The sequence below is a fragment of the Bactrocera neohumeralis genome, chromosome 4 (genome assembly GCF_024586455.1).
Source record: "Bactrocera neohumeralis isolate Rockhampton chromosome 4, APGP_CSIRO_Bneo_wtdbg2-racon-allhic-juicebox.fasta_v2, whole genome shotgun sequence".
NCBI lineage: Eukaryota > Metazoa > Arthropoda > Insecta > Diptera > Tephritidae > Bactrocera > Bactrocera neohumeralis.
The window spans coordinates 79956457-79973042 of record NC_065921.1 but is presented as its reverse complement, the minus strand read 5'-3'; the positions used below and the strand labels follow the sequence as shown (position 1 = coordinate 79973042).

Below are 16586 nucleotides of genomic sequence, written 5' to 3'. Positions count from 1 at the left end.
CCTGGGCTTCGTGCTTCGAGTGTTTCGCATGAGTGTACCACTCCACTTATGCGCTTTATGTGTGTGGCACACTGTGTGCGGTGGCATCTTGACATTAGCTTTTTCTTAATATTTCATTTTCTTTCCGCCCCCCGCATCGCTGCTCTGCGCTCTCATCAGCATTAAAGCATTACACTCCTTTTATGCGAGTCAATTTTTCTCCATTGCCATACCATCGGAATTTTGGAATGTACAAACATGAGTAGATAGCTGCACATATACACGTATATATATTAGGGTGGGTCAAAAAAAATCTTTTTTTCTACGTTTTGGCCTTTTCTCTGAAATATTAAATTCATGATAAAAAATTTTGTTGCTTTAAAATTATCGAACTTTAACCGCTATTATCTACGAAGTAAAATTCGTGGTAGACTTTTTTTGAAGCGCAATCAATTTCCTACAAAATGCCTTTAACGAAATATTTTATCAAGTAATTGGAAGCGAGATATGAATTTTTATTATTCATAATAAGAAAAAAACCGTCAGGAGAAGGACCTTTCGGTTACAATTAAAAGCTCATACTTTTAGGGCCTTTCTTAGAGTTGTCTCTCAACCGCTTTTTCCTAGCATCAATCAAAAAAAAATTTAATTCTTTTTGACCCACCCTAATACAATATATGGTATATACTCACACAAACACTTAGAACAACAAATAGCTGCACATCTTCACATTGAATTCGTGCTTTCTTCTCCATTTCAGTACATAAATTCTTATAAATCTAAATATTCATGTATGTTTTGATATATGCAAACATATAAATATATATACATATATATATATACATATATACATAAATATATACTTGTATTCTTTCGTGCCTGTTGTCCTGAATGCGAGCTTATAATGACAGCTTGCGGCAATCAGCATAATGATGAGTGAACGTCTGCATAAATTATTCGCTTCATATTCATTTCTTTGGCTTCCCACGCAGAGTTGTTTTCTTAATTTTCCTGCTAAGTATTTCGTACTTCGTAAGAATCATGCATTTCCATATACCATACGCGTATGTGCGTAGATAAATAGCAAAATTACTTTTTGGATACTAAGTATTTCCATGAAATAAGCGGGCATAACAAATGGTTGGGCATAAGCAGAAGTATCACTTAGCTTTCAGTCTAATTACTGGTGCTTGCGGGGGGTGTGGCGACATCACTCGGAGCATTCTCCACCCCCTATATTATATGGTGTGCCACAAAAGAATGTTTGATGTTATGGCAGTAACAAGAACTGCTGTTTCCGTTAGTTTATTGCTTAAATAAACAGCTCAGCAGTTTTTGGTGGGACTTTTCTGGAGCGCAGTACGAAATGCTGGATTCCGCTCTACGGCAGATGGTCTTTTTATGAACTGTCTTTTCCTCACTTGGTGAAACATATAAAATATTTACACTATATACCGGGAACTTGAAGAGATATACTGATGTAAGATAGGATCCAGCAGAAATGAGTGAAAATTTTCGTCTATTTATGAACAGCGGATTAAATCTTATTCTAACAAGAAAAGACTTAAGCTTCGATGCACCCAAGCTAGAATACCTTTCCGAAATATAGAGTATTTCATACAAAAACTTGATTTTCTTCACTTAGCTTGTAAGATAGCTATATCATATAGTAGTCCGACCTGACAAACTTTTTCGGTTATTGTGGTTCTGTCGTGGATAAGGCAGATTAATTGAAGATGTACTTGTAAAATAAAAAAGTTTTCTATACAAGCACTTGCTTCCGACCGTTCAGTTTGCATGGCATGAATAATTTCTTTGAATATTACACCATGCCTTAAGCAATGATCCATTCCAAATTTCTTGAAAATGTCTTCCCAAATAAAAATGTTTTCCATACAAGCACTTGATCTCGTTTGTTCAGTGAATGGGTGTATGCAAAATTTCTGAGCAGTATCTCCGAAACTGAGGGACTGGTTCGGTGCTCTAAAGAACCTAATCCTCTACAGGATATGTCGTAGATTGACATGGCTTGCTTCAAACCAACTTCGTCCTGCTCGTTATTTCGCTGAAAGACCTTACAGCCGTCTAAGCGATTCTGAGCTACACTTTCTATATGATGGGGATATTACAAACAATCCATATATATTAAATAATACGGGAAGGGTGGCTTCAATCCATCTTAAAGGTACGAACTTAATACAAAACTTTGGTAACACTACACAAGAAATTATATTAATATTGATAAGGTGGCAGGGCTGTCTTGTTGTTATGCACTGTTCAATAGAAGGTCGTCCCGTTTATCGGAGTGCTGTCCACTATGCAAAGGCGACTATGTGGATGATTGTTGGATCCACACCGTGGAACATTCGAGTGCTCCTCGCCCGGTGCGAAAATGGGGGGACCAATGAACTTCACCTCAATAAAAGGCGCGTCAGAGCAGAACACTGAAATCGACGCGGAAATGGACGTATGATCAAGACCTTTTAAAGAGGATACTCTAACATCCACTGCATATTCTTTTGCAAAGCACTTAATAACTAAGATGAATTATAAAGTTTTTATTTGTCGATTATTCATCAGAACCGGAATTTCTGCTTGAAATGTATTTCTGCATCAGATTACTTATATATTCAATATATCGTTGTTTATTTCTTGGAAAACTTTGCTGATGAATATGACTGCGATAAATAACAACGAATTTTTCAAAGCAACTGCTCTCAAGGCTGAAGCTGAATGCAAAAGATAAAAGATAAAAGGCTTGAGAAGAATATTTTTTTGCTGATCTCACTATATCGGCCTATAGTAATATCAGGGGATAATATTGATGATGAATTTTGAACAAAAAGAGGAACGATAATTATTTCAGCTTTAGAAGACGAACCTCAAAAACTTTAGTTTCGATTTACAGACTCCCGAACAGAAGGACAAAGATGACTAAATCGACTCAGATGTGATGTGCTGATCATTTATACATAGGGTCTCGTCAGTTTCTTTTCGGTGTTACAAACTTCCTGACAAACTTAAGTTCTGATTCTTTAGATAAAGTTTTGAAATTGTGGCGATAGAGTCGTACAAGTTTTCATAGGAAAACTGTCTAGTTGACAAACCTTGGAAACCCGAAAGGAATATGATTTTGGGTTCTTTTGAGTGCTATAGAACCGACTATTGACAAAACGGATATGTTGATAAACGGCATTACTGGATGCCTGGATTTTGATAGCTCTGATAGAACATTGCTAGAGGCTCATGCGCCTACTAGCAAGCTCTCCAAATCAAGCTCGCTTTAGAATATCGTGCTTAATTTTTCCAATATAGTCGCGTCTGCATCTCCAAAACAGCAATCAGCCATACTTTTTAACAGCACACGTTATTTCGTACCCATCACAGTGGTTTACTCCAGTTTGGTGGGGTAGTGATACAACTAACTTCAAAACTTTTTGATAATGACTTTCGTAAAATTATAGAGATATATTATTTCCAAAGAAGAAGAGAAGAGAAGACACAATTTTAGAGAAAATAGCGTGGTCGTAATCACAAATACGTATATATATGTATCACAAACAACAATATTAAAAGTATCTATTTGTGCGAGATCTCCTGGTTATCTTTCCACGTTTCCAAACCCTTTATATTAACATATTTAGTTGTTTAAAAGTTGCACTTACCGCCAACCGCCACACAGGTTATATTGATGACTGCACCCTCATTGTAGGGACCCAATTTGTAGTCCTTTATCGTCGCACCTTTACTGTCTAAGATGATTATTGACTCAGGTGGTGCTATAAAATAGAAAATGAAAATAAAATGTTAATAGCTTTTATTTAAAATAGTTTAAAATACGATATGTAGATCTCAAGCACACAAGACGCTCAAATTTACAGATATCTTCAAATCCTATGTAGCATTTTTCCAAAGATGAACTTCGGAAAACTTGTTTGAGAGTAATAAGTTCGATGTGAAACCTAGCTCTCAATAAAAGGTGTCAAGTTTTGTTAATGGAGGCGCTGACTTGATCAAATTACCTCTGGAACTGGACAATCTGGGATCTTAGTACTGCATGCAATCTTATCTTCAAATTGCCATTTTGAGGATAGTTGAATCTCGTCTGTAGGTTGTCTTGGGAATTTGAGAATTTCTACAAACCTAAGATTGGAAATAGCTAAATTGACCTGACAAGACTCAATCTGTTACCCAATTTTGGGAGTCAGTTAGCTAAACTGGGGCGCTCTTTCGGAATTTCTGTCTGTTGGAACTGAATACTTGTAGTCACAGCATTTTTCAGATGACCATTTTGCAAACTTATGAGTGTTACCTTTAGATGAGGCTTTTGATCTCGAAAAACTTTAATTTGAAATGTGCATAGGTAGATTTAGAAGTGACCTTGAGTGTCATTTAATAATGCAGTGATGAGCTTTGGACTAGGCTGAAATGGTAGCTTAAACTGGCGGCCAGCTGCTGGATGTTGGTAGATATAAACCATGCACAGTTTGAAGTCTTCAGTGAGCTACTTGCTATAAGTAACGGGTGATAAAAGTGGAGGTAATTTTTTCTGTAGGCCCTTTTCGACAGATCACGCTTGAACCGTGTCAAGCTGAGTTCATTATTGGATAATATTCGTCCGAGTAGACCAAGTACAGTTAGCAGTGAAGAATACAAGGTAGCCGAAGCTGAGAGTGTACGCGAAATCGTGGTTAGTCCATTCGGCGCCGTTGGCAACAATTCGGACTGACGTATGAAATGACTTGACAAATTTTACATGCAGACCTTAAATTGGAAGCATACAAGAACTTCCTTGTGCAAGAACTGAAGCCGCTCGACCTTCTCAAGCGACATCGCTGCGTTTTATGGAAGTTTCGACGTTTTCGAGAACGTAACCGTCAATGGTAACCATTATACCGCCATGATAACCGACTGTTTGATTCTTGAAATTGAAGCCCGAGATCTCGGCACCATTTGGGTTCAACAAGATGGCGCTACTTGCTCCACATCGCATCAATAAATGGATTTATTGAGAGAATACGTCGGTGAGCAGACAATTTAACGTTTTTGGTCGGACGATTGGCTCTCAAACTCGTGTGATATTACACCATTAGACACTTGCCTTTAAGGATATGTAAAGTCTTAAGTCTATGCGGACAACTCCATTTCGATTCAGGCCTTCGAGCAAAATATCGAGCGTGCCAGTTACCAGTCGAAATGCTCGCACGAGTCATTGAAAATTGGATTCAACGGATGGACCATCTGAGACGTAGCCGCTTATTTAAGAAGATATCTTCACGAAATTTGGTATATATAATTTTTTGAGGCAACAATTTAATATCCGAATAATTGTCAAGATCGGATCACTATAGCATATGACTGACCATACTTGCATGACATTTTTTTTTATTTGGAGATATCTTTTTAAAATGTGTCACAAGTTATTGTCCAGACAGAACTACAAACTCCGAATATATAGACCAGACTGGATCACTAGATCATATAGTTCTAAAATGGCTACAACCAGTTTGGGTTAAAATGAGTAGAGTGAAGGCGAATAAGTTGAAATGGAGGCAGTAGAAGTAGAGGAAATAGCAATGAACTCCAGGCCATAAATGCCTGCAGCTGAAAGCTTTTGTCAACTCACCCTGGCGTTGCCAGCTTTCAGTGAAAACTTTTCTAAACACAGCTTATTAGCCTACATATATATTTTATAGTATATATGCAATATAACGGTGATAAACACATGTATGTAGGTATATTTCTAAGAATGCGGTTGTTCTGTTTGCTTCTCTTTCAAAATTCCACGTCAAATCAGCAAATTAAAAGTGAAAGAAAATAAACGAAATGCAATGCTGGAAATGCTGCTCTTCACTTGCTGTCAGATTTGTTTCATTACACGTATTTACTTCTGTATACACTTGTGTATATATGTATGTGTATGTGTTTTTGTTGTTCGTATTTCATGCTGCTTCGGCGGCTTTCATTAAACGCATTGCATGTCGACGTCTCAACGCCATCAAGCGATGTCTTTCAACCGACGCCAGCTAAGTAAGCTGCATGTCAGTCAACCAGTCAGTTTGTTAGAGCAAACAGCACGCACACACAAACAAACCCATGCATACATATACATATGCATGTATGCGTATGTATTGCAAATAAATAGTAGCGATTGTACGAACGCCCACAAGCGCCGGCGAGCATGTGGCAAGATCAAGCGTAGGAATTTTATTAAAAAATACTCATACGTCGTGGCGCATGGCATGCCATCATCAACGCATGGCATGCCATACATTCGGGAATTGCACAAACGCACAAACGCACACACGCATAACATATGTAAGCGTATATGTTTACTTTGATTGCGTTGTTCCTATGTACTGTTGCTTAACTGACTCTGTGTGTATGTGTGTGTGTGTGCGTTGGTGTTTGTTGACAACTTTTGCTGTACGGTATTATTAAACAGTGTTGATTTTTCCTCACTGTCATGGGAAATGCAGCAAGACAGCAATAAAGTGCTGTAGAAAGTGCAGATATGTGGCAAGTGGGGTTGTGTAGTCAACGCTCTACATACATAAGTATATGTTTGAGTTGTGTGGCATAATGGCAGATTTTCTGTTTAGTTATAGTGATTTTTCACAATTTCATTTTTTCTATAGTTTTTTTTTTTTTTTGTAACTTGGCAACTCACATAATTGCACAGCAACGCTGCGCACGCTGGCTTTGTAGTTGTATCGGATTTCATAGGGGAGCAGATTGGAAATTTGTGGAATGCTTGGAAATAAAAAAAGTCGGGCAAATTCAAAAAAATATTGGAAATGTCAAAAATACAAAAACTAAAAGCATAAATAAGGGAAAAAGTACATATATAATAAAAATAAAATCATGAGCTAAATAAAACAAACAAAAATAAAAAAGAAATGCAAAATTAAATAACATTTCAAAAACTTTAAGAATAATTTAAAATGTATTTAAAATTCTATAAAAAGCACTAATCATAATTTTTTGAAAAAAGTAAAACAAAAATTTTCAATAATGAAAAAGATTAGTAAGGGCCTGTAGTCTGTAATGTTTCTACTGGTGTGTTAGAACTATATTTGAAAAATTAAAAAACTGTTTGCTAAAATTAAAAAAAAAATTAACAAAACTTTTGATGTGCAAAAATGTAAAAAAATTTTTAAAAATATTTATTGAAACAAGAAAAGTAAAACCAAATACTTAAGAAATATAATTATCTCCATTATATTTCAAAAATGTTAAAAAAATTATTAAATAATAAAAAAATATAAATTTTTATATTTCAATTATAATAAAAAATATATAATTTTTATATTATAATAAAAAAATATAAATTTTTATATTTTAATTATAATAAAAAAATATAAATTTTTTTATTGAAAAAATATGATATTCAAACAAAAATAAAAACACTATATTTAAAGCTCAAATTCTAAAAAAAATAATTTTAAAATTTAGAAAACAATAAAAAATTAAATAATAAAAAAAAGATTTAATTGAAAAAAATATTTCAAACAAAATTAAAACTACGAAAAATAATAATTTTATTTTTTTTTAACTTTCGTTGTTTGCAAAAATTCTTATTCGTAATAAAAATTAAATTTGAATAATTAAAAAAAAAACAATTAATTAAAAATTCAAAAAAATTAGATAAAATTAAAAAATAAACTTAAAATACTATAAAATATGTTCAAAAAAAAGTTACAACATATTTTTTATCGCTTTTTTGCCAAAATTCTGTGCCTGAGTGAAGCTATTTTTGAAAAACTAAAAATAAATGTAAAAAAAAATTCAGAAAAAAAATTTAAAAATTAAAAATGAAAGCGAAAAAATAAAAAAAAGTGTTAAAAATTAAAAATAAATGTAAAACTTCCAAAAAATTAAAAAAAAATATTCCAAATATGTCAAAAATTAAAAACTTAAATAGGAAAAATTGAATAAATTTCAAAAAAAATTTAAAATAAGAAAAATGAATTAAAATACAAAAAAGTACGGTTACAACGAAATTAAAAATTAATTTGAAATTAATAGAATTTTAATTATAAAAAATTGTTTAATCCATTTTGCAAAAATTGCATGCCAATATTCAGCACTCAAGTGTAATAAAACTATGCGCAAATATCTCACAGAAGTAACAAATTAAATAGTCTTCAAAAATGTTCAAAGTTTATAAGACTTTCTTTTTGTAACTGTGAAGCTGCTTCCTGGTTGTTGTTGTTAATTTTCTAAATATTCAACAACACTCGTTCGGCACACTGTCCGTGCACACAACGCACAACTTGCTCTTGGCGCAATCAGCCTTGACACTTTTGCTGTTTCTGATTTACTTACTAACTAGTTCTAGTTTACTTTAAGGTCGGCGCAATATTTTTGTTGCTGTGGAATTATTTCTTGAAAAAAAGCACAACTCTATAACAGAGCCAGTCAGCTACATACATACATATGTACTGATATGGTGTATACGAATTTAAATAAGCAAATAAATGTCAGTGTTGTTTAGGAGAACTATTTTAAAAACGGATTTTAAAAATAAAAAAAATATATATGGCAACTCTGTTTAAGAGTTTTCTTTTCTTTTACTAATTCCGGATCAAGTGGTTAACACTTTAGCTCAAAATAAACAAAAGTTCAACACTCATATTATATGGCATTTTCTCTATAAAAAATATAAAAATTATGGCAACCTAGATATGAGAAAAAAGAACTTAACAAATTTTAATATATTTTTTTTTAACTTGACTATGATTAGAAAGTTTTGGAAAAAGATTTAAAATCGAAAAAATAAAATATTAATTATATGGCAACTCCAATTAAGAACTTCTTTAAGCATTTTGCTCACCTGATAAAAATTTAACAGCTTAAAGGAAAAGTAGTAATATTCATATTATAATGGATGTCGTCAATCAAAAATTTAAAAAAATGTGGCAACCTTATATTATGAAAAAATCTATAATTTTTATACTTTTTTATTAACTTGACTAAGATAAGAATGTTTTAAAAAAAAGTTAAAAAATTAAAATTAAATTAAATGATATGGCAACTCTAATTAAAAATTTCCTTTTACAGTTATCATTACTAGCTCATTTGGTAAAAATTGAATAGTTCAAATAAGAAAAATCAGCACAACATTCATATTTAACAACATTTTCGTTGTCAAAAAATTTATAAAATATGGCAACCTTTATATCAGAAAAACAATTTTTTAATACATCAAGTTTTAATACATTTTTTTAAACTTGATTAATTTAATTTTTCCAAAAATTTCTATAAAAATAAATATTAAATATCTAAAATACTTTATGGCAACTCTGATTGGGAAGTATAGTGTAGAAATGTAAGCGCCGCAATATTTATTAAATAAACATCAGTTAGTAAATCAAAATATTGTACTGCATGCAGATTTCAAAGCTTTTTCACGTAAAAAGTTAAAAGTTTAAAATTTTATTCATATTAAATTTTTTAGTGTTGCCACTTTTTCAAAAACTGGTTTAAAAAATAAAAATATTTCTCGTCTTTTTTTACTTGAATGTTGAACTGTGTTCTATTAAATTTTTATCACATTTTAATCTTTTTTAACTATTTTAAAAAAAGTGGCAACTCTAAAAAAATTGCATATGAATAAAATTCATTGCAGATAATTTTGAGCTATTAATGTTTATTAATTTTTAGTAAATATATTTTTGAAAGATTTAATCAATTTTTTTTTTTAAATTTGTTTGAAACATTTCATATAATTTTTGTACAGTTGGCAATCCCACTCACTTCAAAACTTTGCCGAAGCCATCTAAAACATATTTGTTTAAAGACTTGCATGAAACAATAAATATTTTCATTTTCAGCGAACACTTGGTCACACTGTTTTTCTATATCCATTCAACTTTAGTAGACTCTCTCCTTGCTCTCACACTCATATTAGTGTGAATCTTAAAACTTATATAAAGCTTCTTAATGTGGCACACTACCATATTACCAAAGGTTACACAATCAGTCGCCACAAGCTTTCATTTCCGTTACGCTGAACGGTCTGCTGCCTAGTCCAACTTCTCTACTATTTTCCGAGCTACACACTGCCAACTGTTGTTTAGTTTGTCTTCCGCAGTAGTTGGCAGCACTTTCACCAGCTCAACTAACCAAAACAAATTTCACTCAAAACTTTCTACTGTTCCGCAAAATTTATAAGGAAGTGCAGGTAGCAAAAAAAAAGTGAAAACAAATGCCGCAGCAGCTTCGAGTCTTCTAGGTTCGCTATCCTTGAAAGTCAGCACAAAAGTTGGTTCTTATTTAGGTGAAATGAAAAGTGCAGAATGTTCATGGCACACACACACACCTCATCTTGTACTGTTTATCTACAGCAAACGAGTTGAAACTATGCACATACTTACATATGTACGTTTTATATAATATATGCGTATATACGTGAATACTTATATGTAAGTATGGGTGTGTGGGTATTAAATCTTCATCTTCCACATATTTTGACCTATAAAAGTTTATTTTGCTACCTTTGTGACCACTAAAAGGAGCTTGTTAGTCGCTTTGTGGCATGTATTTATTAAAATTTATTTTTACCGTTATACCGGTGAATTTATTTCGGCTCAACACCGAGGTGAAATGAAAGTGTATTGAAGTGAAATGAGTTTTTTACGCTTAAATTGTGTGCGTAATTTGGTGAAATATTAAACTTTTTGATCTAGCATTTATTGCCTTCACGATGAGCATTTGTGGTTGGTGACTAGTTTCTGAGCAATTTATAGTGAAGACATAAACGAGCACTTTTGTGCGAATATTTTGAGTTTTAGGTACATTAAAAATTGTGTTTAAGTTTTCGGTGACAAATATTTATTTTAGTTTTTTTTATATAGGTGGCAACCACATTTGAAAATAAATTCATCTGTAGCACTTAAAAAAAAACATTTACCCGCACTGTATTAATTCACTCATCTGATCAAATGCATATATTAAAATTTTGAAACAGGTGGCAACCTTGTTATTCATAAAATTTAAGCCTGTAATTATTTCTGTTTAATATCGATATCTTTACAATCAACTTGTTTTGCAAAATTTTTTGTAACAACTTTTTCCAATAGGTGGCAGCACTTTTTGAAAAAAGTTTATCTGCACACCCTTTCAAGCCACATTAGTTTCATACCCTGTTTGTTGTGTTTCATTTATTCTAACAATTGTATATAAACACGTTCACATTTTGTGGTTTTGGTTAGGTGGCAACCATGTTTACACAATATTTATAACAATTCAATTATATTAATTTTAAATAAAGAAACTATTTTAAATATACACATGTACATATTTATCAATTAAGTCGCAACTCTTCCTAAAAATAAATTTATATGCAAATCCATTTAAACCACATTAGTTTGATACCCATATTGAGGCACTTTGTTATTTCAAAAATTTCAGGTAGGTGGCAACCCTACTTTAAAATAAGTTTGTGTGCACACCTCTCCAAACCACATTAGCTTCATACACATAAGGTTGAGTGAAGTACTAAGACTCAGTGCATCAATTGCATATATCATTTCATTTCATTTTTCTAAACAGGTGGCAACCATTTTTTAGAAAATATTGTCAAAAATATGTTTTCCTAAACTTTTTCAATTCATAGTACTTTTCCATTTCTTGGTTTTTACATTTATAAATGTTGAAACAGGTGGCTATGCTCTAAAGTCTTTAAGGATTTCCATATTCTCCCTGGTAGCCTTTTTCGAGTGATAGCAAAACCAATCGTTTGAATAGTATTTATCGATAATTTTTTTAATGGAATCCCTTAATTTATCACCTCACTAAACTACACATTTTAATTAGTCGATTTATTTTGTAGCTATGTATCGATAAACAGATTATCAATACTTATTAATCGATAATACAAATTATTCGATTAGTTTAAATTAATTTTTTTTACAGTTGATGTTAAAAAAACGAAGTATGAAATAAAAAAAATTCATCCAAATATTATTCGATTTATTAAAAAAAATCGATTAATCGAATAAAAAGCTCCAAAAATTAAGAATTTGCAATAACTAAAAAATTTATAGAATAAAATCGATTTATAAAATAGCCTTACTAAATACGAAATTAGCCTTAGTAATCGAAAACCCGCATTTATCGATTACTGAAGCAAAAAAGTCGATTGACAAAATATCGATAATTCCTGAAATTTTAATTAATCGATAAAAACGAAGTACTATAATTTCCATAGAACTCATTTAACATTTAGTCAAATTAAACTACCAAATTTATACACACCGCTTGGTCGTTAACCCATTATCGATTCCTGAAGCAAAAATATCGATAGACAAAATATCGATAAATCGAAATAATATATCAAAGATTGAAATAAAATTTTTTAATATTTTTTAATCGATTTTTTTCTGAAAAAGCTATCGATAATTCCTGAAATGTTAATTAATCGGTAACAATAAAGTATCATAATTTTCATAATACTCATATAACGTTTAATCAATTTAAACTACCAAACCTACGTACACCGCTTGGTCATTAACCCGTAATTCACTGCAACTTGAAAGCACTCTCTTAATTTACTCTCAAATTTCTAATGCCAAACACTTTTACTGCCCATCGCACTACAAGTCGTAACTGTATAAAACTTTTCACTTTTACGACTACTTACGACTTCACTGCAGTTTTTACGGCTAACGAAGCTTGGGAACGATATTAAATTCGAAAATTTTAAATAATTGCAAACACACACACAGCTATGCGTTTGAGAGCACTCCTTGGAAGCTTCACTGACGTAGCGAGATACCTAACTAAATTAAATAATGAGAGGAGACAGAAAACTAAAATTACAACAACACGGCAAATACTGAGTTGATTGTAGACCAAACTTAATTTAATTTGCCAATAAAGTTTACGTAACGTACTCAATGCACTCACACACACACACACTACTGAAATAAATTTAATATAATAGATTACAAAAACAACAGCAGCAATACTTACTTATGACAGTTAAATTCACTTTCGAGTTGCGCGTCGGACTCTTTTGAAAGTCAACACGGCAACGATACTCGCCCGTATCCTCTTGTCGTGTCTTCTTAATTGCCAGCGTCCCCGAACGTCCCTCGACAGAGAAGGACAAGCGATCGCGATAGGATTCATCGGACCAGTGTGTGCCATCTGCAAAGTTTGAGTCGCGCGTATCGACGCTGCAAATGAAAGAAGAAAAAGAAAATAACGAAGCAGTTAAAAAGTGTCGAAGAAGAAGAAGCACTAGCACACAAAGGGGAATTTTATAAAAATTTCGAACTAATAAAAGTTCAAGTAATACAATACGAGTATTGGTGGCTAGCAAAAGACATTAAATAACGGAGTTGGAGCTGTAGCGTGGAAGAAAGGAAACTACTTTTCAACGTTAGTGCTCAGAGCAAGCATCGTTTTTAAGAAAGCGGTAATATGGAGCAGCGATTGCTGGGGTGCTGGATAGGAGGGTTTCAGCAGACCTTCACTGCTTTGAGTCATTTATTTGGAGAGAAGTTTAGGTACCGACCAGAGTTGATTAGTGCGCTGACGTGCTCGAGTGTCAAACACTGCTTGATGCCGAGCGAAATTGTCGCAGTCCGGCGCTGACATAAACTGTCTTCCCGCAACGAGAAGACTAAAAAGCTAACGAACTTTTACTTTAAATCAATTAAAATGCCAAGCAGCTTAATTGGAATTCATCGGCAGAGGCAAGAGCGAAATAGAGAGTGTGCGTGAAAGAGAGCGCTCAAGCAAGCGAACGTGTGCGAGCACGCGTACGGAATAGTTTCGCAGCTCATTAGAGGGTGACGTCCGTCTGCTACTGTGCTACCGACTACTGACAATAATAATAAAGGACGCAATCGTGGGTAGAACGCGTCAGCGGAGTATGCGCGCGAGGGGAGCAAGAGTCAAAGACATCAGGCGGCAAAAACTGGAAGGCAGCTGGGATGAGTTCACAGACTACAATGTGCCAAAGTTTTTGACAAAGTGACAACTTGTGAAGCAGCGAAATGGGGCGTTTTATTGTTATAGTTGGCAACGCTGGCGGGCCAATCATGCCAGCGGGTGTGTGTATTTTTTTTTGCTCTTTGTTTTTCTGCTTTTTGGTATGCAAAGTGACAATGGCGGTTAAGTTTTGTGATGAGATGACGAAATGTTAAATTCCAAAGTGACTTACGTTCGCTCTTCCACACATACATACATACCGTTGAAGACTATGTCTGGCGTATAATAATGAGCGCTCAGATATAGTTAGCAGTAAATTAACGCAAGTCTAACCGAAGGTGATGGGGAAGCGCATAAGAGGTTGTGGATTGGCAAGTGATACTCGCCTAACAACAAAGTGACACTTCATTACACACTGTGGCATTTTGAAGAAGTAATTAAGCAGTAGTCAAATGGAAATAAATGGGTGAAGTGTTGGCGTAAAAGGCTCGAGACTTTTTTTGTACTCCTAAAAAACTGTAAAATCTGTGCGGGTTGTCAATGGCGCTGTTAGCTTTGTCATTCACTTTGATTTCTACTATTCGTTTTTTTTAAGAATTTTCCCACACTTTGACGATTGCTATACTATTTGGAGACGTATAATCAGAAAGGGTGGAAGATTGAGTTTCTTATACAGACAATATGCTACTTCTATACCCCAAGATACATATTTTAAGGGTAACTGGAGCCTTCATAATAAATTATATGTATACGAATCGTAAAGTTTCGTTCTTGATTCGATTAAGGCAAATTACTATTTTGCAAGTCTCAAAGAGCAGGAAAGAGTGGTGGTCTTGCTTCACTTGTTGGTGTTTCAGTTCATCTTGGCTATCAGATAATATAGAATAATGCCAAGCGTTGCGCTGGGTAGCGTGGATCCGCTGAATTATAAGGCCACAAAACCTGTTTACCAAGAGTTAGGGCTTACAGCAGCGTGTTTATAATATAAATCTCTATAATAAAAGATTACAGACCACGCAGTCAACAAGCAGCCAGTACAGATCCGCCCCAGTATTGGAGAGCTGACTGCTCTAAAATGTTCACTCTAATCTTCTTTCTTTCGCGGTCGGCAGAAATTCTCTTAGGAATATCCTCCTCAAGCCAGTCACTGTCACCAATTGGTACATGGACTAGTTCCTAGAGCAAATCTTGTTGGTGCGGGTCCGTCCCTCCTTATTGGTAACTTGCTCCGACTCTGGGGAAAGAACCTGACTGTAAGTATAAAACGCTAGAGGTAGAGGTTCACTGGAAACAAAACTCAGCATGGAGGACGGTAAGGCAGAAAGACGAGCTGAAAAATCAGCCCAAAAGTTGGTGGGAGAAGTAGATGCTAAGACAGCCAGTTTACTTGCTGTATCGCCAGTGGCCACACCTCTGGCTGGGGCTACGGCAAAAAAGATCGAGCGTATGATGACTAGGAAGGAATAGTTAGCAGAAAACAGCGGTCTGCTGGAAGCGAAATAGTGAAGTTAGCTTTACGACATAGGAAAAAGGAGGACGCTGTAAAGCCATATCAATCGGAAGAAGACCTCATCGTCCGGGGTGGCAGCAACGTCTAGCAAGATAACCAAGAGACATTTAACCGTGGCAATCATTGACCGAAGACACCCTCTTAGACAAATTACCGAGGAGAAATGTCAAGTGGCAGAATTTAAATTGCTTAATGTGCTCTTCGCAAGGCTGGATGATGAGCGAGTGTTGGAGAAGGATCTAGGAGGGATCTTAGAAGCCACATTGAGGTTAGCAGTAGTCAACATGAATCTTAATATTTTCGATATTTGGGGTAGACGTCGACCTTTAAGAATCCTATGACCTTAAAATGTTAAGAGATCGCTAACTGAAATCCTGCACAAGACCGTTGGGAGCGAAAACGTTAAATCCTACATTATCGCCATATTTAGTGAGGTTATATGCTAATAAAATTACTCAGAATTCGTTCTGCAAAAGTTATGCGATCAAAATAATCTGAAGATACATCGCAAGACTCATCGGTTAAGCATCAACTGATCAATTGAACTTCAGTTAATTTATGCTTAGCCTGAGCTCTGCAATGTGGTCTTTTTCTCTTTCGTTAAGAAGGGTAATTTTAAGACATATAAGTTCACTGCTCTCTACTTTCAAGATTTTGTGTGATTATAACGGTTCGAATATTGCGCAATCAAATTTTCCACCGCAGAAAAATAAAACGCACGTCGACTTACATTTAAGACAGATCTTCTCATGGCACGTAAAGCTTTTAAACATTCAATTTCATTTTCAATATTTCTTCCACATAACAACGGATTCTTAATTAACGGTTTATAAACACATGTGTATATAAATATATTTCTATATGTATGCGTGCACATAGTGGCCGTCGCTTCAATTAAGCGGATTTATATTCTCTCTTTTATTGGCCGCTGAAGAACTTGACTAAGTGCTTGTTATCCTTTAAGCATTACTTTCGGAAAACAAAAACAAAAATAACAGCAGTAATAGGAACAATGCAAGTGGCCGCAACAGCAACAGCTGCGAACTCTTTTAGTTTAAACAAATTCTGCTCGTTTTCTTACTTTCATTCGCTCTACTTCTGTGCAACTTATTGTATATTTCGCTTTTGTAGTTGTTGTTATTGGGATATGACT

At 34.0% G+C, this 16586-nt stretch overlaps 1 protein-coding gene across 6 annotated transcripts in view; it reads right to left on the bottom strand.

The window, feature by feature from the left end:
• LOC126757161 (uncharacterized) overlaps positions 1-16586 on the bottom strand; it is a 290797-nt gene that overhangs the window by 85119 nt on the left and 189092 nt on the right. For all 6 annotated transcript variants that reach the window (XM_050470841.1, XM_050470847.1, XM_050470844.1 and 3 more), the window contains 2 exons: positions 12958-13163; positions 3645-3758 (listed from right to left, as the gene is read on the bottom strand). In XM_050470841.1, coding sequence (XP_050326798.1) covers positions 3645-3758; positions 12958-13163 — 320 coding nt within the window. The remainder of the gene's footprint in view (positions 1-3644; positions 3759-12957; positions 13164-16586) is intronic.